A 27,540-nucleotide genomic window follows, 5' to 3' on the forward strand; every position below is an offset into this window, starting at 1 on the left:
AGGCAAACTTCCTTTATTCTCCTTTACTAATAACACCAAAAATATTACTTCACCCTGACCAAACAAAATACTTTACAGTGCATAATAAATCTCCCTAATTTTTTGGTCTTCCAAATAAAACGAGGTCTTTTATTTGGGATTGATACAAAGCATCTGCAGCACTCCGAGACCACCTGCTTTGAATCTATTAATACTCTTAGTCTCTTTTATTCTTTACCACCAAGGGTGCAATCATGTGATTCAGATGTGATTACCAGGCTAACTCACTTAATAGGTCACATTTGCTTTGAAGTAATTAGATTAAAGTTCCTATATATCTTACGGAATCCTTAATAAGTTTTGATTGCTAGTTTAAAACAATGAAGTGAGCAACTGAAAACAAATCACAACAAACTGCTGTAAACACACACTCTTTCTCTGGCTCCTAGACAGAGGTGCGCAACTTTTTTTTCCCAGTGAAAAATGCAGATTTGGCAACACCAAAACATTTAGAAAATTCATGTAAATTTCACCAGGCTATTTGGGTCAGGGGGAAAAAAGGGTTTAAAAAATGTTTTGTTTTTGAAAGGTTTAGATTCAAAAATCACCTTTTTGTTTTGAAATTTCCTTTAATTTTACTTTAAATAATTAAAAATGTTTCGATTTCAAGCATTTTAAACATTATATTTCAGGTCAAATGAAGTGTTTTATTGAGCTAAAACTTTTTTTTTTTTTATAGCTTTTCAGAATGGCCAGCAAACTAAAATGTCCACCATTCACTGAGCTCTAGTTAGGAAGACACTTGAAAATTAGTGATGGCATGCCAACACCCACAAATATAATCAGAAGTTTCTTTGTCCAAGTTGTCTATTAACTTCCTCATTTATCAAACAATGCTCCAATTCCCCAAAGCACTTATCCATGTGCTTAACTTTAAGCATATGAGTAGTACTATTGAAGTCTACACAATTTAAGCAGATGCTTAAATTTGAGTATCTGCTAAATGCTCTGTTGAATCAGGGCATAGAGGGTTTAAAGTTTGAGAAGACTGTTCCAATTGGACAAAGTTTTAAGTAGAACTGGTTCACTAACAATTTGTGAAAGTTTTCAGAAATTTGTTTCCAAGACTTCCAAGAGAACTGGGTTGGGGAGGGGGGTTTGTGGGTGTGGGTATGGAAGTGAGTGTGTGGGTGTAGGAAAGAGAAATTAACCAAATATTTGAGTTTTGCTTTTTCTTCTTCCTCCTTCTGCCCTTCTTTTCTCCCCTCTTCTCCCACACTTTCCTATTTTGCCAGTAAAAACAGGGAACTGGAACAGTCTGTATCCCTATGTTCACCTCTTTTATGGGACTGAGAAATCTTGAACAAACCATGCCTTGTAAGTTATCATTTGAAAACTCATAATTTACTGATAGTTATTGTTCTGCTAAAATGTGTGTGGTAACATTTGCACGTAAAGTTATAAGAGTCCTCCGTATGGTAAAACACGTTCCAAGTCTGTGGAGCAGTCACAAACCAGTTCCCCAGAGACAAAAGGCTAGCTGACGTCTCTGCCAGGTGTCAACAAGGTCAAATAGACCTTCACTTTATTAAGTGGCCATTCTTTGGTAGGAAGGAGGAGGTGAGCAAAAAATCTACATCTTGACAAAGAAAGAAGCTGGGAGTTCCCATCCACACAGACTGTGTCTCCTGAACCTCAGGTGGAAATAATTCTCAGAGAAGAGAAAAAAAAATATAAGAAGGGCAAATGCCCCAAATCATTTCTCCCTCCATTTCTACTGATGACATTGACAACACCTGAAGAACAAAGGAAGCATCATTGACTGGGGGAGGGATCCTGACTGAAAAAAATTCAGTCAGTAAAACTGCTGAAACATGGTGAGAGAGACCTTTACTTTGAATTCACTTTGCTTGTTAAGTTAGGCATAAGTTGCATTTTACTTTTATTTTCTTGTAACCAATTCTGCCTTATGCCTCATTACTTGTTACTTAAAATCTATCTTCTGGAGTTAATAAATTTGTTTTGTGGTTTTATCTAAACCATTGTCTTTGGACTGAAGTGTTTGGCAAACTCCATTTGGGACAATAGGATTTGTGCATATAATTTTCTATTAATGACGGACTTTATATGAGCTTGTATTGTCCAGGAGAGAGCTGGGAAGATGTACATTTCTGGGGAAAATCTGGGCCTGGGAATTTGCTGGTGTAGCTCCACTGTCTAATTCAAGAGTGGCTGGCTATAGCACTCATATAATATAACTGGGAGTAATTTAGATGCTGGAGGCTGTGACAGCAGACCAGGAGTGGTTGCTCTCACAGCAAAGTAGTGTAAAAGGCAACCCGGGTTGGAGAACTGAGGGGACATAGCCATTCATCGGTCCAGATTGTACCTGCGTACTTTGTCACCAGGACAAAGAGGGAGGAAAAACTGAAAAATTTGGGTGTTTTGTTTTTTGTTGGAAAAAAAGCCTTTTAAAAAAATTTCTATTTTTTCCGCAAGAAGAGATTAACAAAAATTGACCAGCTCTACTTTCATGCTCCAGCCTGGTATTAACACCGTGTATGTGAGAAATTATCTCATTTTTAAAGGGATGGCATTTAACAGCATTGTACTATGTTGTCTGACGTGATAGTAGTTAGAATTTCACATCTAAGAGACACTTACAGAATGCACTCTTACGTTTAGTTTCTTTAAGTTAAGACAAGAATTCAAAATTCCAAAGAAAAAAGAAAGACTTAGGAAAACTACATAAACTGCAGTCACCTAAAGAAGCTGTATGTTTGCAAAGTATATTCAATCACTTTCCTCAAACAGCTCAGTTTCTTGGCTCACCTTCTTCATACATTTCACAAGGCCCTCTTTTACCTCTCATTTTAATTTTGTGCATCTAGGCCCTGATCCTATAAAATTAAGCAAATGCATAAATCTTTGCAGGATTAGAGCTCCAGATTGTAAATTCTCTGGATCACAGTACCTGCATCTTTAAAGTGTTTAGCACACTTTTGGGTACTATGTAAGTAATGCAAATGGCTGAAGAATTTCCATCTCAATTTTATGTTTTTAAATGGAAAATGCTTTTTTGATCAAAACAAATTTTCACAACAAAAACCATCATTTTGATCAAACATTTATTTTTTGATAACTGAAAAAATATTTTTGAATGTTTGAAAAATGTTTGAAATATACTTTACCTTTTCTTTCATGATAGATCTTTACCTTTTTCACCCAACTCTCATAATTAATAGTTTCAAAAAAGATACATTTGTGCTTTAAAAATATTTGGCAAGGGCGCCTAGGGCTTAATCATGCACCATTCTGGGCACACGGACCCTGATCCAGCAAAGCACTCTAATCATGTACTTACCTTTCAACACACAACTAGTCCTAGGGTGCAATCCACAAAGCAACTTAGGCTCCTGAGCCCCCATGCACAGCACCGCTACAATCCATGAAACTCTCACCTGGCTGCTAACCCTGTAGGTGCCTAAACTCCCTCAGCACCCAACTTTTCCACTTTAACAGTTTCTTAGCTGCCTAAGTTTTAGGCTCTGAGAGAAGGGAGACCCCTGTTCAAATCCTACCTCTCAGGAGAGTGCTCTAACCAGTGAGCTATGGGGTCTCCCTCAGTCTCTCCTGCTGAAGCTGTTCCAATGACTTAGTTTTTATCCTAACTGGAACAACTTCAAACAGGAGAGACTCAGGGAGACCGCATACCAAAATATCCCATAGCTCACTGGTTAGAGCAGTGGTTCTCAACCAGGGGTACGTGTACCCACGGTCCTTCAGGGGGTACATCAACCCATCTAAATATCTACCTAGTTTTACAACAGACTACATGAAAAGCACTAGCAAAGTCAGTACAAACTAATATTTCATACGACTTGTTTATACTGCTCTATATACTATACACTGATATGCAAGTACAATATTTATATTCCAATTGGTAATTATATGGTAAAAAGAGTCAGCAATTTTTCAGTAATAGTGTGCTGTGGCACTTTTGTATTTTTATGTCTGATTTTGTAAGCAAGCAGTTTTTAAGTGAGGTGAACCTTGGGGGTACGCAAGACAAATCAGACTTCTGAAAGGGGTACAGTAGTCTGGAAAGGTTGAGAGTCCCAGGGTTAGAGCACTCACCTGGGAGTGGAAGACTCCTGTTCAAATCCTTTCTCCCACTCTAGCAGAGAGGGGGGAATAGAATCCCACATCCCAGGTGAGTGCTCTAACCACCAGGCTAACAGTTAGAAGATGGGCACCAACTCCTCCCTTCCCTTTTGGTGTTAAGTGAGGCAGGTATCTAACTCGTTCCCTCAAGAACTGGTTTAGCAGCCTATTGCAGGTACAGTGGGTTACTGCTCACAAATGGCTAAGCAGAGCGAGGCACCTAAGTCCAGGTAACAGGATGGTGCCTATCAGAGAGGGACGGAGCTTAGTACACTCTCTCTCTTCCGCATCTCCTATTGGCTGACTTAGGAGGCTCCCTGCCTAGCATGCTGGCTTTTGTGGATTGCATTCTTAGGTGCCTCTCTCTTCCCATTCATTGTACAGGGAGCCTAAGCATCTAACAAGTTTCATGGATCACAGTGTTGTTCCTGTCATTTTTCTAGGATCCTAGAAGTCAGGTACCGCAATACTCAGCTTTGCAATGCTGAAGTCCCTTTGGGGATCCCACCCCTTTGACTTCATTGGCACTGGTCACTAGCTTAAAGTTAAGCACTTGCATAGGTGCCTTGCTGGATCTGTGCCAGAGTATTCAGAACCTTGCAGGATCAAGCCTCTAACTATTCTTATAAATACAGATAAATACTCCTATTTCTTCTCTGAATTAATATTGCGGTAACAATTATTAAAATAAAGAAATTTGATTTATTAAAAGCATTTATCAGCTTGATAACATCAATTAAAAGTTTTTAACTATTCAGATAACTAAATTTGCAAGAGTGCAAAAAACCCAAAACTCTGACGGCCCCTAGAAATACAGGCCTAACACAATTTAAACATCATAGGCAAGCAATGATGACACAATGGTAAAACATCAATTGACTTCAGTGAAACTAGGATTTCACCCCATCATGGTAATAGGGCATTAATCAACATTCAAGTCAGTATGTTTTATTTGTGTTAAATTTTCTTAATACATATTATAATATAAACAATATTTTTAAATCAAGGTAATATTTGGAAACATGATACCTGATAAAAAATACCATAAACTAATATAGTTTTCATAATGTAATGTATTCTACATAAACACCAACAGAAAGCATAAAAACACAATATTAAATTAAAATATACTTAAGCTATCCCTCCGGGTTTGACACTATAGAAATATAAAAACTTTGTAAAATTAATAAAATATATTCAGATAAAATGTTTACAGTTGCAAAATGTTTAGAACACACATTGAAGCAGAATGTCCCAGGACGGGGTTGTCAGGGGCAAGGAGTTGAGGGGGGTTGGATGGGTCGGTGGTTTTGAGGGGGGCAGTCAGGAGATGGGAAGAGGGAGGGGGCGGACAGGGGGCAGGGGCCAGGCTGTTTGGGGAGGCACAGCCTTCCCTACCCGGCCCTCCATACAGTTTTGGAACCCTGATGTGCCCCTCAGGCCAAAAAGTTTGCCCACCCCTGTTATACAGGAATGGCAGTCCGTTATAAACCAAGTTATCTTTCCTTTGTATAAGCAGCATTAGAAAGTCTAAAGTATTTCCCTTCTGTAATGGACAAGTTTATTTCAATGAACTACTGCATGTTACACACATATTGTAATGTAGTAACCTACAGGACTGCACATATGCATTAGAATAGGTTCCGTTTATCCATCTCTACCAGTACTGGCCAGATTCTGCCACCCTTGTTCATACTGCGCAGTACCTTACTTTGCAATTATCTGCATTGGAACTACTCACAGAGAAAAATACCACTGTGTGAGCAAGGACTGGAGAGGTATTTATACCATGCTCATGTCCATGGTACTGGAGCAAAATGTTGTTTATAAATGGATTTTGCACTTGAAGTATCCAATATACAGTATTCTGATATCAGAAAGAGTTAACTTTAAATTGATTTGACTAAAGGAGTTCACGAATTGTCAACAAAAGTAGATAAAATAAACCAATTATAAGGAAAATATGCAATTTGGTTATATTCTGGGTATAACATTCATTTTCACTGTGCCCGATTCCTTTTGAATAATATTTGGTGTAGGATTACAGTGCACTGTTGGTGATCGTATCCTATAGTACATAGTACTGGTTTCAGAGCACATATAAAAATGTGGAGGCCCACGGTCTGCTCTTAGTTACACTGGTGTAAATCAAGCGTGATTCCCAGTTATTCCAGACTTACCTTCATGTAACCAAAGGCAAAATCTGGACTGAAACATAGATGCTGGGTATTTTTAGTGAGGAGGGCAAGGAAACAATTGGCTACAACCCACTTGAAAGTGAAGTCTGCTGTAAACTATTGTTAAAGAAGTATTTGGAGAGAAAGTGATTTGTCCTAATCTGCCTGCATCCTTTGAGATAAGTTGTGAAAGACAAGCAGTATTTGCAATGTTTAGTTTAACCACTTAGGAGCCAGACCTTGCATTCCGGCCATAGGGCATCCAAAACTGCCTTTGACTTGAAATTTTGGGGGTGCTAGGAATGCAGAATCAGGAGCATAGTGTAGTGAAGCACCTCTACTCTAAAAGCTTTTTCTTAGCCTTAATATTTATAATACTCACTGATACCTGCCTAGTGGCATTTCTAAACAATGCATAAAACACACAAAGCAAGCAATTACAGCATGTACATGATCTGTGTTATAAAAAATTTCACTGAATATATTCATATTAGGACACACAAGCAATTCCATAAATATTGTAATCCCACCCAAATACAGTATAGTCAAACGGAGCTGGACTGCATCTAGGCAAATGACACCATGTTGATTATATCATGATAATTCCTGTGTTTTACTCTGGGGACACGGGGTCAGATTCTGATCTCAGTTAGACAGGTTTAAATTTGGAGTGACTCTACTAACTTGTAGTTACATCAGTATAAATCTGGGGTGACAGTACAGAATGTGTCCTCCTGTCCACAATATAACTTCAGACAGGAAAACACTGAAGGAAAAACAAGGCCATTATACCTGTGGGAGCAGGTGCCTTTCCTAACCTGCCTATACTATGCTGAGTCAAAGACTCAGCTGCTTCCTGGGGTTTTGCTTTATTAATGAAGAAATCACCAGTAACTAGGGCCCTACCAAATTCACAGCGAAGAAAAACGCATCAGAGACTGTGAAATCTGGTCTTTTATGTGCTTTTTACCCTATGCTATACATATTTCACAGGGAGACCAGCGTTTCTCAAACTGGGGCTTGACCCAGAAGGGAGTTGCAGGGGGGGTTGCAAGGTTATTTTAGGTTGGTCATGATATGGCCACCCTTACTTCTGTGCTGCCTTCAGAGCTGGGCAGCCGGAGAGCAGCAGCTGCTGGCCAGGTGCCCGGCTCTGAAGGCAGCGCCCCACCAGCAGCAGTGCAGAAGTAAGGGTAACAATACCACACCATGTCACCCTTACTTCTGTGCTGCTGCAGGCGGCGGCGCTGCTGCCTTCAGAGCCGGGCTCCCGGCCAGCAGCTGCCGCTCTCCAGCTGCCCAGCTCTGAAGGCAGGGCTGCTCCAGCAGCAGAACAGAAATAAGGGTCGCTGTACTGCAACTCCCCCCCTCCCCGTCAATAACCTTGTGACCTCCCCCCAGAACTTCTTTTTGAATCAGGATCCCTACAATTACAACACCGCGAAATTTCAGATTTAAATAGCTGAAATAACGAAATGCGTGATTTTTAAAATCCTAGGACCATGAAATTGACCAAAATGGACCATGAATTTGGTAGAGCCCTAGCAATAAGACAAAGCTCAGCACAAGCCTTCTCTCCAAACTTGCCTGCTCCTAGAGGTCCTACCTCAGGGCTGCTCAGCCCACAGTGGCTCTCTAATGATCCACTTGTACCTCCCATATATCCTTGTGAAGTAACAAGCCTCCCTCTGTGAGGCAGTAGAACCCATTCCACCTTTTTTCCACTAAAAATCAACACCTGCTAACAGGGTGGAGTATTTTAGGCAAAAACTGCCAGCTTGTTGCAATCTGCTTTACTTTAAACACATTAAACCAGTTAAAAATTATTTGAATAGTTTGCTTTACTGGGTAGTCTCATAGGAATTAAGCTTACTGACTTGTTTGTTTGCCCAGTCTAACTAGGCTACTAGAAATGCTACTGCTCTCAAGTGAAAGGGCTCCTCTGTATAAATCCGTTCAAGACAAATGCTCTAATTCCAAGAGTTCTTGTTTTTTCATACTAAATGTTCTCTACAGCCACAAAAATATTTTCCAAGTGTTGAGAACTCTCAGTCTGGGATAAAGTTTTACTTCTGCAGTACTGGAGTTTATTAATCCCTACTAAACTTCTAGTCAGAGTTGGTGAAATACTGGCCTCACTGAAAATCAGTGAGAGTTTTGCCTTTGGGTTTGTCTACATGGTGCAGCAAAGAAAATTAGAGGGATGTGACCTGTAGAGGGCTCAAACATGGCATATTCTAACTGCCCCATGTAGACCCTGTTAGCGTGCACTACAAGGCATCTAGTTCACATTAACATAGTCTGAAACAAAACAATGTTAATCCAAAGTAGTAACCTTTTAGAGTGCACTGGCAGGGTCTACACAGTGCAGTAAGAATGCAACATGTTCGGCTATGTCTACACTATGCAGCTTTTAGCGACACAGCTGTGCCGCTACATCCATGCTGCTAAAAGGTGAGCAGTGTAGCTGCTGTTTGTCAGCAGGAGAGAGCTCTCCTGCCGACAAAAAACTTCCACCCCCAAAGAGCAGCGTTACTATCGGCAGGACAGCGCTCCTGCTGACAAAGCACTGTTCACATCGGCGCTTGTTGTTGACAAAACGTTTATCTTCCAGGGGGTGTTTTTTTAATACCTCTGAACGACAAAAGTTGTGTCTTTCACTTGCCAGTTAGACAAAGCCTTGGAGTGCTCTACACATCACACCCCTCTAGTGTGCTTTTTGGTAACATGTAAACAATGGAGTCGGAATTTTACCCAATGTGGTTTGCACTGCTAATTGGTCAGGACCCCCAATTTGAGAAATGCTGGTCTCCCCCAGCATTTGTATAGTATAGGGTAAAATGCACACACAAGACCAGATTTCACAGTCCGTGATCCTTTTTTCCTGGCCAATGAATTTGGTAGGGCCCTACTGATATCCCAGACATAGTGAAGCCATAAGGAAGAACGTGGGTCTACATATATAAGCTTAGCTCAGGTGTGTGCATAAGTGTTTATCTCATGCATAGCATAGCATCACACACACACAGTTAGCGGTCTGAACAGGGGAAGAATGCCCCAGGTACCTGCATATTAGACTAGACTGAGGTAGCCTCCAGGTGCATTATTAATGCCAATTTTCCCATCATCCCATGTGGATTATCTATGCCACTTTTCCCACATGAGCCAGAATTTGGTCCTAATAAAGGAAATGAGAAAGAGGCAAGAAGGAGCGAAAGAAGAGTGGAGAAAATGAAAGAGTGTTGATATAGTAGGAAAGAAGACCAGAAGGAAAAAAGTTTGATGGAAGGCCTAGAAAAAGAGCAAACAAAAGTCAATGATGTTAATTACATTTTCTTATTAGAGCTGACTGAACATTTTCACCAAAAAGATGCATTTTTGATTAAAATGGTTTTTTTAAGCCAATTTTTTTTTAAAATCATTCTCTCAACAAATCATTGTGGTACAAACATTTCAGAAAGTTTCATTTTGTTTCTTCTGAGATTTTTGTTGTTGTTGATCTGGGGGTTTTAAGAAGTTTTTTTGCGGGAGGTGTTTCCCCTGCTTCCTCTCACTTTTTTGTTCCCTCCACACACCTTTTTTTGGTGAAAAAAGCTTTTTTTTAAAAAAAAAAAAAGGAGAGAGAAAGAAAAAGTGGAAGGAAACACCCCTTCCCCCCCAAAAAAACCACTTAAAACCATAATTTCCCCCATTATAAATAACACTAAAATTGTCATTTACCTTACAATTCTTTTTGGGGGGTGGATTGGGGAGCAGGGTGACAATTACATTATATTTGTTGAACAACCCTCTTTCTTACATTCTAAGCATGAATGCTGAGCTGTTACCCTTTTGTCTTTACTCTGAAGCACACTTTCTCCCTGCCTATATACAGGGAGCACCGCTATGTCAGAGCCTGACAAGATGAGTGTGTCTTACCTAAGGCAAGCGCATGTAGTCCTGGCATTACCCAGTATATGTAGTAAGGGATAATGGCATTTGAAAGCAGGCCTACATTGTTTGGGTGTCTTTGCTGTTGCCAATTTCAATACTTTTTTAAAAAATAGCATTTATTCTGTTTACCTTCCCCTCATATTATTGTAGGTCCTGCAAAATCTGAGTTCAAGAGAATGTAAGAAGTAGAGCCTGAGCTGGACTCCCAACTCTATGATCCGAGATGTTAACAAAGCAATCCCTTTGGAAAATCAGAAACATTACTTTTCTTTAGATGATAATCCAACCAAAGATTATTTTTAAAATATTCCTCGTGGTAAGAATATTTTAATGTGATGTTCTGTACATGTTCACATAATCTAGGGTACTGAACATATGTAGTATGACAAAATTCAAAACCCATTGCAACTGTCCATTCAGGCTTACTTCAATCCAAAGTAATTAAGATGAAATCCATAAAATAGATATGCTGGTGCTATGTTCATGAGCAATCTGATTGATTCTTCCACGCACACAGTCAAGAGAAATGGATATTAATGTGCCATTATGCACCTCGAAAGAAGAGCGGAGGGACACACTAGTCCATATACTTCCCTCAGGCATCTGACCTCCAATTTGCTGGCCAACTGCTGTGGGTTGCACCTGATCACTGATCAGATGATTTAGAGTCACTTTGAGTACATTACATGAGTGGATCAGCTTTAAATTAAAAGCAATGCTGGCAACTCCCCTTTCAGCAAATCTGAAGTACTTCTGAGCAAGTTCTCCAGAAGAAACAAGCTGTATCTGTTTCTCACTGGCTGAGACCTGGGTGAAATCCAGTAATTTGTTTCTGACAGCTCCTGTAGGCAGTCGTGTAACAGAGACTGTGGCTGAGATGGCAGTGGAAACTGCAGATGGGATCCAGATGAGGCTAAGCATACTAATTCCAGAGCTGTCTCCAAAATATCGAACATTACATTGAGCTGGAGAAAGGATCTCAAAGCTAAGAAGATCCCCACTGTTGACTTTTGTGGCCCCAGAAGCAGATATTGATGTGTCTCTGTAATTTACACCAGATTTATACATGTTCATTAATTCTCGGTTAGTACCATTCCTATTGATATAAGAGACCAAGGAAAAGCCTTCACGAACACATGTATGGCCCATGGAATAGAGTGCTTGGTGAAAAACAAATTTTATGACACCCGTTTCAGTGAACTTTATAGCTCTGCCATCGTGAGATAAACTTAACATGTAAGGGTCAGAAACAGAAATAACTTTAAAAGTAGGTCGATAGTTAGTTTGGTAGTGCATTGCAGTTGACATCTGTGCACTCATAGCCACCGCACCTGTATCATGGGACAACCAAAACAAACTGAGTGGAGCATTAAGGTCATAAATATTTAAGTCTTTACTTTGGTTGCAGAATTGATTTGGACTCTTCAGAAACAGAGAGAGACTTTGACTTGGTTCCACCTCCGCCGCGCTGCTTAAACTGGTGCTCTGAAAATATTTTCCTTCTGGTTGTTCGATACGAACACCACTCAGTTCGCAGCCTTCCTCAGTGTCATTTAATTTCAAGGACAGCTGGAGAAAGTTTCTGCAGTTGTGCTTTACAGCAAAATTGAGGTCAGTCCACATCAAACCATGTTGCCTGAATACCAGGCTGTTATCTTCAACAGATACGACTTCACAGTGAAGCTTTCCCTTTATCTTCAAGTTTAAACCAGGGTAGACCTGAGCTGTGCCAGACTTTGCTGAGGGTAAAATAATGTTTGCAGCCCATGATTCAGAAAGCTTGTTCTCACTGTCTGCTGAACAAACAGTGTCAGTGACTGGGGAGCAAGGGAAAGCTACTATTCCGTCTTCACACTGTAAACAAGCCTGGCATTCCTGCATTTCTTTATTAAAGAAATATTCCTCTCCACACAGTCCCAAGGCTGCATCTTTTTCAGCAATTCCAAGGCATCGGAAGCCACCTGTTTGTAGAAGTAGGCAGTTTTAGTCACAGGCACACCTTCTGAGCCATTTGACACTAACAAAGCAAAAGTAGGTTATTCAATATCGTCAGAGCACCCTTTATTCCAAGAATGGGTTAAATACTACAGCCTTGATACCTCACCGCATTCACGCTGCACCCAAACAGAGTGGGAAAGGGATCCCAGACCCCAGCGCATGTTAGGGCTGCTCTTATGCAGCACACCAGTAGAGGATGAGGCACAGGGGATGCTCCACCACATCCCTTCCCCACATGTGCCCCTCCTTCCCCTTAGGCAGAGGTTTGTGGGGTTGGCTGATACAAGAAGTGACAGTGCCCCTTTTAACAAGTGGAGAGTTTCCGTGCACAAAGAGAGTTCTCCACCAGGTGTCTCTGACCAATTTAAGCCCACTTTGCATGGGTGCACCTATTCACCTGGCAAATAAGTAGCTCACAGAATATGATCCTGAAGGACAAATATGGAAAAGTGGCCTCTACCTTTGGATGCCCAGCATTAGAGAGCTATGGCCTGATTTTCAGATGCACTGAGCACACACAGCTGCTATTGACTTCAGCTGGAGTTGTGGGGGACCAGCATCTTTGAAAATCAGGCCACCGGTGTCTACATTTGGAAAAACTTGAAGCACCCTAAATAAAGGAGCTACACATATTTGTGCCAAAATGACTAATTGTTAATATGCTCTCTATCCTTTCAGTAACACTGAAATGTAGGGCTGTATAACTGCATGATTATGAGAACAAGTAACATCTCCTGTGGAGCAAGGCAGTATGTACTTATGAGAGCTGGTTGGGAAGTGGTAACTAATTTCCACAAAAAAATTCAAATGAAAAACTTAAAAAAAAAAAAAAAATCCCCACAGAAACTTTGTTTTTTCAATGAAAAACAAAACAAAAAACCCTCCATTTTTTGATTTTAGAAAACCAAACATTTTAGGGTTTTGTATAATTAAAAAATTCCCATGAAAACTTTTCATTTTGAAAAACATCCATTTTTCACTGGAAACAAAGTTGTTCAAATGAAAAATTTCAACCTTTTAAATTTCATACTAATACTCTAACTTAACATTTAAAATAATAAAATGTATTGCTATTGAATACAGTAACTCCTTGCTTAATGTTGTAGTTATGTTCCCGAAAAATGCTACTTTTAGCGAAACGATGTTGAGTGAATCCAATTTCCCCATAAGAATTAGTGGGGGGGGGGGAGGTTCCAGGGAAATTTTTTTCGCAAGACGAAAGACCTCTCATATATATATATACACATATACACACACACACTATAAGTTTTAAACAAACAATGTAATACTGTACACAGCAGTGATGATTGTGAAGCTTGGTTGAGGAGGTGAAGTTAGAGGGTGGAAGAGGGTGGGATATTTCCCAGGGAATGCCTTACTGCTAAATGATGAACAAGCACTCAGCTGAGCCCTCAAGGGTTAATACATTGTTGTTAATGTAGCCACACACTCTACAAGGCAATATGAATGGAGGGAGGGGAGACAGCATGGCAGAGAGAGACAGAGACACACACCGTGTATGAGAGAGAGAGAGATGTGCATTGCCCCTTTAAGTACGGTGACCCCACTCTAAGTACACTGCCTTTTTAAGTAGATCGGCAAGCTGAGACAGCAGCTGCTGCCAGCAAGCTCTCTCCGTACTGAGCACTGTCATGTCCCTCCCTGCTCTGTGGAGATGAGGTACAGGAGCGGGGAGAGGGGGACTCCCTGACATTAGCACCCCTCTTCCTCCCCACCCCCCTGCACAGCAAGGAGTCGTCTCCGGGGAGCAGCTGCAAGGCAGAGGGCAGAAGCAGCACGTGGCAGTGGGGGGAGGGACAGCTGAACTGCCGGCAACTGATAGCCTGCTGGGCAGCTATGCACAGGGAACTTAGGGGAGAGGGGAGCTGATAGGGGGGCTGCCGGTCCACCCTGGTTCCAAGCCCCCCATCAGCTAGCTCCAACGGGCTGTTCTTTCTGCAAGCAATGGACAAAGCAGGCTGCTGTCAAACAACGTTCTAAAGGAGCACTGCCCAACTTGAATCGAGCATGTTCTCTAATAGATCAGCAACATAACAACGTTAACCAGGACGACTTTAAGTGAGGAGTTACTGTACATTCATCCCTTCTAAAACTGGTTTATATTGTAGAAAAGGATTTTTTTCTGAAATGTAGTTTGCTTCTTAAAAAATATTTTAATATATATTTAAGCAAGTTTTTAGACTCTAGCTTTACACAGTTTTTTTGTGGGCAGGGTGAGGAAGGATGTCTACTGTTCTTCTCAGTTCACTGATGAGCCTTCAAATCTGCACACTGCATGACTAACCCTTAGATCAAGGCTGGATCTGTATCAAGCTAATCTACCTCTGATTCTTCTTTGAGCTCCCCCCGCCCCATCACATGCATACACACCTCTTTTGAGATATTTCCTGAATTAAAGAATAAGCATTAATTCCAGGGAGCTCTTTATATTTTGCTCTGTAGGAAATCTCTACAGCATCAGGCCATGCAAGTCCTCTAGGCGCATAGACACATAGCGCAGACTGATCTACTGAGTGATCAGGGCTGCTCGCTGCAGGAAGCACACCCCCACTCAGCAGCAGCCACCTTTTTACAATCCAGTCTCTAGCAGAGCTCCTCAGAGAGTGGGTCAGAGCAATGGAGAATAGAAGGCTCCTCGTTTCATGCAACTCTATCCTGACTTGCTCTCTTTTTCCCCTCAGACCAAAGCTGTGCAGTCCACAGGAGTTGGGGAAGCTGGAACCACGGCTGTGTGTAGTTCCATGGAGGCTCTACATTCAGCTCTCGACCTCATGTGTCAGACCTAATTCCTCTCTACTTTTCCTTCCCAAAGCAGAATCTGATTTCCATGTCCCTATGAAGAAGTACATTGGGCTTGTGTAAGCTAAGGGATTGGCTTAAACAAACAGGCAACAGGTCCTGAAAATAGCAATCTTCCTTAACAATTAAAACAATTAAGTTATTGGGAGAAGGGAACTCTCCCTCCCCCGTAGATGAAATGGGGTGATTTACAGAGGATGGAGATTGTTGACCCCCTTCACCTTTGCATGGGCCATCATTACATTGCAGTGTTCCCTTCCTTTTGCCCCCATTGCTATGGGGTTTGGGTGAAGGCAGTGGGAGTGACAGAGAAAGGACAGTCTTTAACCTGAAGGACTCTTCTCATCTCCTTGACTGACAGTCCAATCGCAGAGTTCATAACCAGTGAATGCTGGCCATGTAGTTCCTTTCAATTCTTGCCTGGCTAACTGACAGGCAAAAAAGAACAGTCCTTGTTGATTTAGCATGCTCACTGCGTCTGTTGACTTCATACTTGTGGGCCGGACTGCCACGTTGATTGGGAAGGGGCCACCTAAGGTGGGTGTCAGGCCAAAGCTGGGGTGGAGAAGGTTAACAGAACTTGTGGTTTGGAGTCACTTAGGATGGCATTATCGAAGGCACCAAAGAAACTGGAGGTGAAAACTGGGGCTTCACGTCTCAATACTAGACAATACTATTGCTACAAGGCGCTTCAGATACTGCAAGGGGGGAAAGCTATATAAGTATATATATTAGTTTAAAAAAAAAAGAAAAGAAGCAACTGCAAGAGATAAATGACTCGACTATCCTTCCAGGGCAGTTGGCCACCAGGGGTAATGCCATTGATTCTAATGTTGTTACTCCTAATTTACACCAGTGGAAGTGAGAGGAGCGTCAGGCCCAAAGGCAGTATGGCAATTAAAAAGCCAAACAGAAGTAAGGACAGCACCAGAGGCTGTGAAGAGTGTTATGCCTGAAGCAGCCCATTCGCCTCCTAAGATTAGTTTTCATTCTTACAGCCTACCTCTCTGTGCCAGGTGCCTTTGATTTTCATTGATTCCAGCATCCTAAGCACTTCAGGGCCAAGCACCTAGCAGGACAGTGCTCTTCATTGCCTTTTTGTTCTTTCACTGAAGATGTGTTTAGCCACAGAAAGGTAGGAACTTACCTGGAGTATTCAGGCATTTTATTCTCTCACCACAAATGTTGGGAGATTCAAAGCATTCATCTCTGTCCTACAAATCACAAGAATCTTATTAATTTCACTTTTAATGAAATGGCTAATATGAAAGCTTTAAAACAGGAAAACACTTACTTGGAAGGCCAAATGAAAAACATTTTATAGTTCAATTATATAAAGCATCCAGTTAAATCACGTCAGGTTTGTAAATTGACAGCCACTTAACTGTACTGGTTTTAATAATTTTGTAAAATAAACTTCTGAGGATGCTGACATGTGTGTCAGTCATTTTTATGTAACTGTATTAGCATTAATCAGTTGGCTTCCACTGATCCACAATCACTCTCCTGACCTGATCTTTACTCAGAACTGCTTTCCCTCTCTGACCTGGCACTTTCCAAATTCTCTCTGATCGTATCCTCCTCTCCCCCAATTCCCTGCTCCGTCTCACATTCCTTCTGTGTTCTCTGAGCCGTCAGCCTCCAACTTCTGACACACTTTGCTCCATCTTCCCCCACTAGCCTCCCTCTCCTCTATGCTATTCCCCAATCTCAGTCAGTCTGAATTTCCAACATCTTCCCATCCCTCAGGTCCTCAAACAGTGTCATTTTTCCATCTTCTTTCCCTCCTCTTTCCTCACATTGATAGTCTCACTGAATCACGTCATTTCTCCAGAACTCACCCATCCCTCTCTCTCCTCCCAACCCCCACCAAAACTGTTGTCTGAGCTCTGATTATTTCTTGTCTTGATTATGGCAACCTCCCTCTCTCTGGCCATCCGGACATCCATCACACCACCCTTTCAACATGTCCAGAATGCTGCCACTACAGTCATTTACTCTGTACCTTGCATTGAGTGTGTCCAGCCACTTCTCAGTTTCCTCCCTTCATTTCCTGCACCAGCTGCATTATCTTTAAACTCTCTCCATGCCTTCAAAGCCCTTTGTAACCTGACTCCTATTTACCTCTCTGCCCTGGTCTCCCTTCACAGACCTCCTCACCCACTTAAGCTCTGCCCAAGCTGCATGTCTAACAATCCAACCCATGTCTCTCTTCAGTTCTCAACTCTGGGACTTTTCATGCCTGCTTATATGACTGGAACCACCTCTGCGACCTGCTGTTTCCACCCTCTTCTCCAAGTCCCTCCTTAAAATACATTTCCCTAAGGCCCATAAACCACAACCCAATACTGTAAGTTATTGGAAAAGAGATGCCTATATAAAATGTGGAACTAACAAAAACCAAGCATATTTATCACTGTTCTCGTGTCCCCTCCTATGTTTGTACAACAGCTGTTCAAATTTTAAGCTCTCTGGGACAAGTTCCTCGTTTTCATCCGTCTCCAAAACACCTAGTTCGCTGTTGGCACTAGAGACAATGAATTGCTACTAAATACATTTCTTAAAGCAAATACATTACTATTAACACAGGAGAACCTAAGAATCCTAAACTTGGCATGGCATAGAAAACTTATACACAGAATAGGATCTCTTTCCTTACTCTCTGAATAGCCTCAGTCTCAGAATGGTATCGTCCTGACAAAATGCTTGATCTACTTATTAAAATACACAGAATAATATTTCACCTGGCAAATCCGATCGGCGTTTGCAGAACATTCAGACATTTGGAAAAAGCCAGCAGGACACAAGGTGCATTTTTCACACCGTGATGGTGTCTTTTGGAAATTGCAAAACTCATCACTTTCACAAAGGTCACAGTCCAGCAAAGTCTCCCCAACATTAATCACTTTTGCATCAACTTCCACTTTATGTACAGAGTATGACTTCTGGAGATGATTTCGGACCTGGTTCTGAAGTCCTTGAAGCTGAGCTTCAAAATAATGTTGAATATCCTCATGCAAACTCTGGAATGACATTTGTTTCACTGTGTCAAAAAGCATGCCATACTGGACTTTTATCAGATCCATTTGCTCATACATTTTTCTTTGTTGTTCAAGAATTTCTCGTTGCTGGCTAATTAATGTGCTCTGTTGTTCAGCAAGTTTTTGTTGCAAATCCACAATTATCTTCTGTTGGCTTTTTAACATTTCAACAAATTTCTCTTGGCCTTTTGCAAGCTGCAGTTGTAATATTAGTGCATCTTCAGATGGAACTTCATTTTCTCCTGAAATACAAAACAGTCTATTACTTTTCCTAGCAAAAAATAAATGTTCCAGATTATATTATCTCCTCAACTACCTCCTCAAAATTCCATCAGACCTTTCTTTTAATTAAATGTGATTTAATAAAATATCACCCCTACTCTGAAGATCTAAAATGTAAGAAATAACCTTCTCACATATATCTTTCCTATAAATAGTCCTTAGGGATGGTGTCCCTAGCCTCTGTTTACCAGAAGCTAGGAATGGGTGACAGGGAATGGATCACTTGATGATCACCTGTTCTGTTCATTCCCTCTGGGGCACCTGGCATTGGCCACTGTCAGAAGACAGGATACCGGGCCATCTTTGGTCTGACCCAGTATGGCCGTTCTTATGTTTTTATGTCCTTAAATATATGAACCTTGAAGCTTGTGTGCACAAGCAAAAATTAAAACCTCTTTAGATTTATCTTCATAGTCAAATGATAATTGACTCTTTTTAAACTACCCTCTGAAGTTAAAACATTTATATTAGGGCTGTCAAGCAATTCAAAAATTAATTGCAATTAATCGCACTGTTAAACAATAATAACATATCATTTATTTAAATATTTTTGGATTTTTTCTACATTTTCAAATATATTGATTTTAATTACCACACAGAATACAAAGTGTACAGTGCTCACTTTATATTTATTTTGGATTACAAATATTTGCATAGTAAAAACCAAAAGAAATCGTATTTTTCAATTCACCTAATGCAAATTATGTAGTGCAATCTCTTTATCATGAAAGTTGATCTTACAAATATAGAGTTATGTACAAAAACTAACTGCACTCAAAAATAAAATGTGAAACTTTAGAGCCTACAAATCCATTCAGTCCTCCTACTTTTCTTGTTCAGTCAACTGCTCAAACAAATTTGTTTACATTTGCAGGAGATAATGCTGCCAGCTTCTTGTTTACAATGTCACCTGAAATTGAGAACAGGTGTTTGCATGGCACTGTTGTAGTAGTTGAGTTGCAAGATATTTACGTGCCAGATGCACTAAAGATTCATATGTCCCTTCATGCTTCAACCACCATTCCAGAGGACATGCATCCATGCCAATGATGGGTTCTGCTCGATAATGATCCAAAGCAGTGTGGACCAACACATATTCATTTTCATCATCTGAGTCAGATGCCACCAGAAGAAGGATGATTTTCTTTTTTGGTGGTTCTGTTCTGTAGTTTCCGCATCTCAGTGTTGCTCTTTTAAGACTTCTGAAAGCATGCACCATGCCTTGTCCCTCTCAGATTTTGGAAGGCACTTCAGGTTCTTAAACCTTGGTTTGAGTGCTGTAGTTATCTTTAGAAATCTCACATTGGTACCTTCTTAGCATTTGGCAAATCTGCAGTGAAAGTGTTCTTAATACGAACAACATGTGCTGGGACATCATCCAAGGCTGCTATAACATGAAATATATGGCAGAATGTGGGTAAAACAGAGCAGGAGGCATACAATTCTTCCCCAAGGAGTTCAGTCACAAATTTAATTAAACACATTTTTTTTTAAATGAATGTCGTAAGCAGGTCCTCTGGAATGGTGGCCGAAGCATGAAGGGGCATATGAATTTTTAGCATATCTGGCACATAAATACCTTGCAATGCCAGCTACAAAAGTGTTGTGTGAATGCCTTTCAGGTGACATTGTAAATAAGAAGCGGGTAGCATTATGTCCCATAAATGTAAACAAACTTGTTTGTCTTAGCGATTGGCTGAACAAGAAGTAGGACTGAGTGGACTTTTAGGCTCTACATTTTTACATTGTTTTGGTTTTTGAGTGCAGTTATGTAACAAAAAACCCTATATCTGTAAGTTGCACTTTCACAATAAAGAGATTGCACTGCAGTACTTATATGAGGTGAATTGAAAAATATTATTTGTTTTATTATTTTTACAGTGTAAATATTTGTAATAAAAAATATAAAGCGAGCACTGTACACTTTGTATTCTATGCTGTAATTGAAATATTTGAAAATGTAGAAAAACATCCAAAAATATTTAATACATTTCAATTGGTACTATATTAACAGTGCAATTAAAAGTACGATTACTCGTGATTAATTTTTTTAATCGTGATTACATTTTTGAGTTAATCGCGTGAGTTTACTGCTATTAATTGACAGCCCTGATTTATATTAATAGAAAAAATAAGTAACATTTTCTAATGCAATAATCCACACACTCTCTAGCCCTTCATGTCTAATAGTAGAATTTTACTACTATGTTTTATGTATTTATTAAAAATACAAAACTTCTCCTATCAATATCTTCTTTCAATACTCCATACTCAAAAACTATGGGCCTGATCCCAAATACACTCACACACGAGTAACTTTATACAAGTAGTCCCACTGAATGCAAGGCATGAGTGCAGGACCAATTCCTATATTGATTAATATGTGCACTGCTTTAATTCAATATAACAAGGCTGGTCAGTTTCATGAACAACATTAATAGCCATGCATGTTAAAGTAGGGGGGAAATCAAGCCTTCAGGACATCAGTTCACCACCACTGAGGGGCAGGAAGGACTTTATCATCACCATGCAGAGCGCTACTCTACATGGACAGGTACAGTATGGAATTGTGTTAACATTACCTGGGAACATCAAGTGTACAACACTGCAAGAGGCAGTGGCTGGACTTTATTTATGGTTACAAGACTTTCTTATATTTAATTATTTTATTCCCTCATCACCAGGCATATATCTATCATTTTTCCAGCAATCTTCCAAGTCTCAAGGTGCTTTACGTGCACACAAAACTCTTAAGAACAATTACGCAGCTAGCATGCTGAGACCACAGCCTATCTTGCTGACCAATACGGTCTCATTGTTTCTTTGTATTCCCTAATCTGTCTCTGTTGTCTCGACTTATACTTAGATTGTAAGCTCTGTGGGGTAGAGACCATCTTTTTGTTCTCTTTTTGTACAGCACATATAAAATCTACCCATCACTATAATCCTCACATTAAACCTATCATATCCCTTCATCCCTCAGCCTACTGTCTTCACCAATGTCCAGGGAAGGAGGCCTGGTTTTTCCAATATGCTCAAGCGGTTAACAAAATTATAGAGGACCAAAGGGTATTAAAAACATCTTAAACTGCCCGTGTTAGCCCAAATAATCTCCTCACACACACCCTGTAACACTCCAACCGACCAAACCTCCCCAAAGATGATTCATAGTCCAAACAAATGCTTCAGCAAAAATGTGCCCTAAAACAGCAGTTCTGAGCCAGGGGTCCAGGAATCCCTGGGGGGACACAACCAGGTTTCAGGGTGTCCACCAACATAAACCAGAGAGCAGAGTCAGCGTTAGACTAACTGGGGCCCAGGGCAGAAAGCCAAATTCCAAGCCCCACTGCCCGGGACTGAAGCCAAAGCCCATAGCAACTTAGCTTTGTGGGGGCCCCTGTGGCATGGGATCCTGACCAATTGCTCTGTTACCTCCTAATACCGGCCCTGGCTTATAATCAACTGAAAAACAGTTGTTGTAGCACAGGTGGGCCACAGAATTTTTATAGCACGTTGGGGGGGAGGGGGGGCTCAGAAAGAAAAAGGTTGATAACCCTGCCCTAAAAGTCAAGCCTGGCAGTTCATCAGGATCTGACTGAGGGAGTGAATTCTATAGCCCAGGAGCTCTTAGAAAGAGCAGAAACTTGAATCTGGCTATCCCCGATGAGTAGCCTAATCACTTTATTATTCTGAGGTAGGAGGCTGTCTCCCTGGGTGTGACCAGAAATGCCATCCTGGACCTGACAATATTTAATTGAAACTGATAGTGGAACTACTAGCAGGAATGTTTCAATGAACCGGAAGATTTTGCTGAAAAATCCACAACAAACGTTACTGTTTATGCACTTAGCTGGTATAAATGGGTCCTGAGAAACCCTCCAGGGCACATTTTCCTCTCACTTACTGTGGTTTTACAGCAGTGCGAGTCAAATTACTTAAGTGGAGTTGCTCTTGATTTTATACCAGTGAGAGTGAAGAATCAAGCCCTTTGCCTTTATCCTGAGAAACATAATTTTGACCCTTTGTGCCCTCCCTGCAGTTTCAATTGGACATAGCATACCTTCATACTAAGGTGTTGTCCACCATTAAAAATTTGACAAATTCCACCCTAGAAGTGTCTGACTTTCCATGATGGTGTTTTAAATAATATAGCTGTAAAGTGCTCTGGAATCCTTGCACTCTGTAAATGAGTTATCAATTATTATTAGTGAGTTTGTCAATGTCCGTAGGATTCTGGTGGGCAACACTAACTGTGCCTGATTACCAAGTCATTCCTTCTGGATGCAGATGTATTTTCATCCCACTCAAACCTTCTTTGGCTTTGCTAGAAATTACAGACATCAGAAATAACAGATTGTGAAGCTAAATAGAAAATGTTTACACTTTGTAAAAAATAATTGATCTCTTATTTTGCCAGGCTTCCTCTTCTGCTCCTTTGTTGCTTCCCTCATTTGAGTGTGGGGAGGGGAGAAGACGACATAGTTCCTGTCCTGCTTGGAAAGACGAGGGCCACAAATCTGGGCCCAAATTTTCAAAAGTGGCCATGAGTTTGGGGCATCCAGCTCAGCACACTTTGGGCCTCAATTCCAGAGGTGCTGAGACCTTCAGCTCTCTATGGACCCCAGGTGGGGCTGTGGGCACCCAGCACCTCTGAAATTCAGGCCCTAGGTGTCTCATGTCTGGCACCTCCAATCCTGAGGGGCACTTAAGAAAATGCTACGCTTGGATCTTGGCTAGCGGAGAGGTAGGGTGCCAAACGCTGGGTGTCGGAGACAGTCACTTGGGCTCATGGCCCTACCCTATGCAGGCCACTGGTTTCTCCGGGCCAAGTCACTGTACTGGTGGCACTCCCAGCCTCCTCAGCATGGGGGCAGCAGGGGCCAGCGCACAGTACACACATCCCTGGGGTGGGGGCTAGCTCTCCCAGCTCAAACCCTGCCTGCCTCGCTCTGAAGCCAGCACCCACCTGGGTTGAGGTCGCAGGTGAGCTGCACGCCCAGCTCCGAGGCCGGGTAGGCGAAGTCTTCCGCGAGGAACTGGGCGGCTCGCTCCGCCTCTCGGAGCAGCCGGGCGGGCTCCGGGCAGGCCTCTCCCTGCTGGGCGCACTGAGCCCTGCTGCCCGGCCGCGACTTGTGGCGGAGCCGCAGGGGCAGTTTGCATTCAACGCCCTTGCAGTCCCGGCTGGTGCCGTTGGGGGCCCGGGCGGCGCAGTCCCCTCCCGGGCAGCTCTCCCTAGCGGCCGGGGCGGGGAGCTCCGGGCTGAGCGCGGCCGCGCTCCTGGAGGGGACGGCGGGGAGAGGGGCAGCGTGCTGGGCGCTCGGCGCCTGCTTGCCGCGGACGGTGTGGGGGAAGGAGCGGGACGGGCGGCTGGCTCTGCCCGAGCAGCGGGGCCCCAGGCACTGCTGTCGGGGCGGATCTCTATCGCCGCACAGGGCGCCCCGGCAGCCTCCAGCGCCGCTGCCTCCTCCCGCTAGCAGCGAGAGGCAAACCCCGAGCCAGCAGCAGCAGCGAGCCCAGCGCAGCATCTCCAGCCGCATCTGCAAGAGAAAGAGCGAGACAGCGAGCGGTCAGGGGGAGCAGCCGCCCCAGCCCCGCGCAGGGGCTCCCAGTGCCTGTACCCCACTCTGCTCACTCGGCGCCCAGGCTCCGTGGCCAGCAGCGTTTTGCCTTGCAGCAGGCACGCCCCACTTGCAGAGTGCACATGCCCCCGGGACCTCCTGGATGGGTTGGCTCACACAGGCACCCTGAAGGGTTCTTCCAGAGCCGGGGGTCTCTGCGCGCACACACACACCCACCCACCACCCGGCTGCAGCCAGCTGCAGCTTCCTTCCCCACTCCTTCCGACTTTCTGTGCGTCCCCGCGCCTGTGTCAAACCCTGGGCAAACTCCTTCCAAAGTGGGGCTTGGCTGGTTCCATGGGCCCGGGAGTAGCCAGCTGCTTTACCTAAGAGACGGCGCGGAGCTGCACTTGAGAAGGCCACGCTCTCTGGAGCTGGGCGGCTTGCAAGGGCCAGGCCGGGAGCGGAGGGAGTTTCCTTCCCCAGTCGTGGGGCCTGACCTCCTCTGCAAGCCTGGAAGAATGTTAATGTAGAACATTCCTTAGACTTCATTAGCATCCCCTTCCCCAAGCACCTCCCTTTAACTCTTGCGACTCCAGCGCCCTGGGCTGCGGGGGAAGGTACCTCATAACAAAGATTACACCGCGTAAAGCTTTTAGGCCGTGAGGACTTGCATACGCCGCTATCGTAAAGACAACAGGCATAAACAGCCGCACTTCACTTAAGACAAAGCAAAAGGCAGGGCTCGCGGAGCGGATAAATGCTGGAAGACTGCGACCGTGACCTCAGGGGCTAGCAAACGAGGGACGTTTATTCAAGAGTAAAGTCGACCTTTAGCTAAGCTAGAAGCTGAGGGGGAAGAGAGGGGTTTTCCCTTTAATCCAGAGGTAGTGCTAGAGTTGAAGCCTGGTGGTCTCTAGTTTAAAAAACTCTACCCCCATGATACTTCTGATCATAGCAAGACACTTAAGGAGGTGGGAGAAGCAGTGTACCTTTCAAGTGCTCCATGAATAACTCATTAGGGTAGACCCACAAATCTCATCTCTGCCAGGTGCTTATAGAAGAAAAACCAGCACATTTTCTTTCAAAGGGTATGTCCACTTTATTACCAAGTGCAGTTGCACTTTCTGTTATTGGATTTGACTATCAGCAAGGTACACTGAGCTATATTGGGTAAAGTCATACCTATAACCAGAAAAAAAAAAACAGTATATATTAACTCAATGTCTTCAACCGTCTCCCCTCCCACCCCACCCCCCCAACACAATACTTTACAGCTGTTCAATAAGTCTTTTAAAAATTAAATAGAAGAGGAGAAAGGGCTAGCTCTACTCACACATTTCTCTCCATTTTTTGGTGTTTGAAAGTTTATGTTCCAAATTTAAATTATGTGCACCTGCTGAAGGAAAACCATAGAACAATGCCATACACACAATGGGCCGAATTCAACTCCAGTGACTTCAGTAGGAATAGAGTCACAGGGAAGGCTAACAGCCTGTTAAAAGGCCTGTTCTAGAACAAAAAGGCTGTAATGATAATATTATTCTAGAAAACCAAATTTTGCACACAATTGGTCATGTACCTACATGGTGATCAGATTTCTGATAGTAGAGGCTTCTTAACAGACAGGCATAACAAGATCCAATGGCTAGAAGCTGAAGCTAAAAAAATTCAAGCAAGGTGCCAATTTTTAAATTGGGTACTTAGCCATTGGAACAATTTACCAGTGTGGTGGAGTCTCCCCTCACTTGAAGTCTTTAAATCAGAATTGGATGACTTGCTAGAAGATATGCTGTAGTTTAAGCAGACATAGGTTTAATGCAAGAGGTCAGATTAGATTATTATAATGGTCCCTTCCATCCTTAAAATCTGTGTAAAAACAGTACACTGAAATCAACAGCAAAACTCCTAGCTGTTTCATTTGGACCAGGATTTCCCGGCTCTGAATATTTGCAACATATCTTTTATATGTTCCTTTTGTCTTGCAACACACACACACACACACAGTTTTTAATATGCTCTGTGCTTTGTTGTTAATGCTCTTCTCCATTCTTTTTTTAAAAAAATCTTGAACATAAGTATTCCGTGCGACTCCCTATAAGTTTCCTTTATCAACAGCTTTTTCTAGCTCTTACTTAATCTGGATTTAAAAAAACAAAACAAACCACAGCACAATAAGGTCTGACAATTGCTATATATCTGGTAGCATAGGGAACGCGGTCCTCCAAAGTATAGGGCTGATTTCTCAGCCTTTAATGATCCCTAACTCCCCTAGGCCGTTTGCATACAAAAACTGCAAGACTTAATTCAAAGTACGCAGACTCACTTGTGCACCTCTCCAGTAACTTCCAATGATGGCTTGCAGTGAGTTGCAGGAAATTTGTAAGTTCCCAAAATAATTCCACTTCCATGGAATAGTGCACACACATGACTGGGGCAAATTGTGCTCTTGGGTCACACCAATGTAGATCTAGAGCAGCTCCACTGAAGTTAGAATAAAAGGAGTACGTGTGGCACCTTAGAGACTAACAAATTGATTTTATTTATATATTTTATTTGTTTTGAGTAACTGAAGTTAGAGTTACTCAAGATATATGCTGGTATAAATGAGTGCAAAATCTGGCCCCAAGTTTTTATTTGTGCAACATAATTTTGTAGGTTGTACTGTGATCTTCAGAAGGATAAGTATCATGTTCCTATGAGCTACTGTGCAGATGAGATTGTGAGATATTAATAGAGTATTAGGGCTTGTGTTAAACCTCTGAGAATGACAGAGGAGACATGGTTATTCTTTCTAGGAGTCTGAGCAGGTTCAAATTGAGCTGAGTGGCCTAATAATCATGCTTTGTGTTTGAGTGTGACAAAAATGACTCCTGCTGCACCTACTTAGCAGTATTGGGTACCCACAGCAGTATCATACTAAAGATGAAACAATCACTTCCTCCAGATCCAGTGAAATTGCATTGAATATTTACAGAAAAATGGGGTTAACAAACAGGCCAGAACAGATGCTCTGTGGTTAAGAAATGCTTGCTTCATTTAAAAACAGTAGTAAAAGCTTTCATTGCATTGCTGTGTATCCTGTATATACAGTGTCATTGTAGCTATGCCTACCATATTACCACCTCACCAACTTTGTCTCTCTAATATCCTTTTTATCCTGATACATTAGGTACTGTTTATATCTAGGACTTAAATTCAGCCAGAGCTGTCTGGAGCAAAGGTCTGGTAAATATTTTTTAACACATGGGGTGAGCCCTGACACACCCCAGGGAGCTGAAGTCCAGAGCTCTGACTGGGAGGGCATCGGGGAAGGCGTGTGCTTTGGAAATTGTATATGAGAATTTAAACCTTAAGTATATCCCTGCACCTGGAGAAGCAGCAGCATTTCACTGGAGAGTAGACAAGTTCCAGCAAGCCTGACCAAAAGCCCAGACTGGTAGTGGTGACCTAGCTGACAAAGAACATGACTCAGGAGATGTGGTCAATGTAGGGGACCCAGGGCCTCTTTTTCCCAGGCTGACAAAGAGAAACCAGGGATCTCTGGCACCAGCAGTCTACTTTCCCAAAGAGCAGCAGTCAAGAGTT

The 27,540-nt window shown here is 42.3% G+C and overlaps 1 protein-coding gene across 2 annotated transcripts; it reads right to left on the reverse strand.

Moving 5' to 3' along the window:
* Positions 1-9,749: 9,749 nt before the first annotated feature.
* LOC311515881 (uncharacterized protein) lies at positions 9,750-24,458 on the reverse strand. 2 transcript variants are annotated; one of them, XM_084619330.1, is made up of 5 exons: positions 24,339-24,458; positions 23,361-23,931; positions 17,816-18,354; positions 16,219-16,285; positions 9,750-12,214 (listed from the first exon to the last, which is right to left on the reverse strand). In XM_084619330.1, exons 2-5 carry the CDS (start codon positions 23,929-23,931, stop codon positions 10,695-10,697), a joined length of 2,697 nt encoding a protein of 898 aa, XP_084475456.1. In that variant the 5' UTR covers positions 24,339-24,458; the 3' UTR covers positions 9,750-10,694. The 2 variants fall into 2 exon arrangements, with proteins under 2 accessions (XP_084475456.1, XP_084475457.1); XM_084619331.1 differs by lacking the exon at positions 24,339-24,458 and having other exon boundaries at positions 23,361-24,020.
* Positions 24,459-27,540: the final 3,082 nt, after the last annotated feature.

This window comes from Lepidochelys olivacea, assembly GCF_965140295.1.
Source record: "Lepidochelys olivacea isolate rLepOli2 genome assembly, chromosome: 2".
Classification (NCBI taxonomy): domain Eukaryota; kingdom Metazoa; phylum Chordata; order Testudines; family Cheloniidae; genus Lepidochelys; species Lepidochelys olivacea.

Bases quoted from the DNA above. Each gene is read 5' to 3' on its own strand.
- LOC311515881 (XM_084619330.1), bottom strand. From the start codon at position 23,931: ATGCGGCTGGAGATGCTGCGCTGGGCTCGCTGCTGCTGCTGGCTCGGG. The intron at 16,286-17,815 runs GTGAAATATTAT...TGTGATTTGTAG, and splicing joins ACGCCGATCGGATTTGCCAG to GACAGAGATGAATGCTTTGA. The intron at 12,215-16,218 runs GTAAGTTCCTAC...TTCTACAAACAG, and splicing joins AAAATGCCTGAATACTCCAG to GTGGCTTCCGATGCCTTGGA.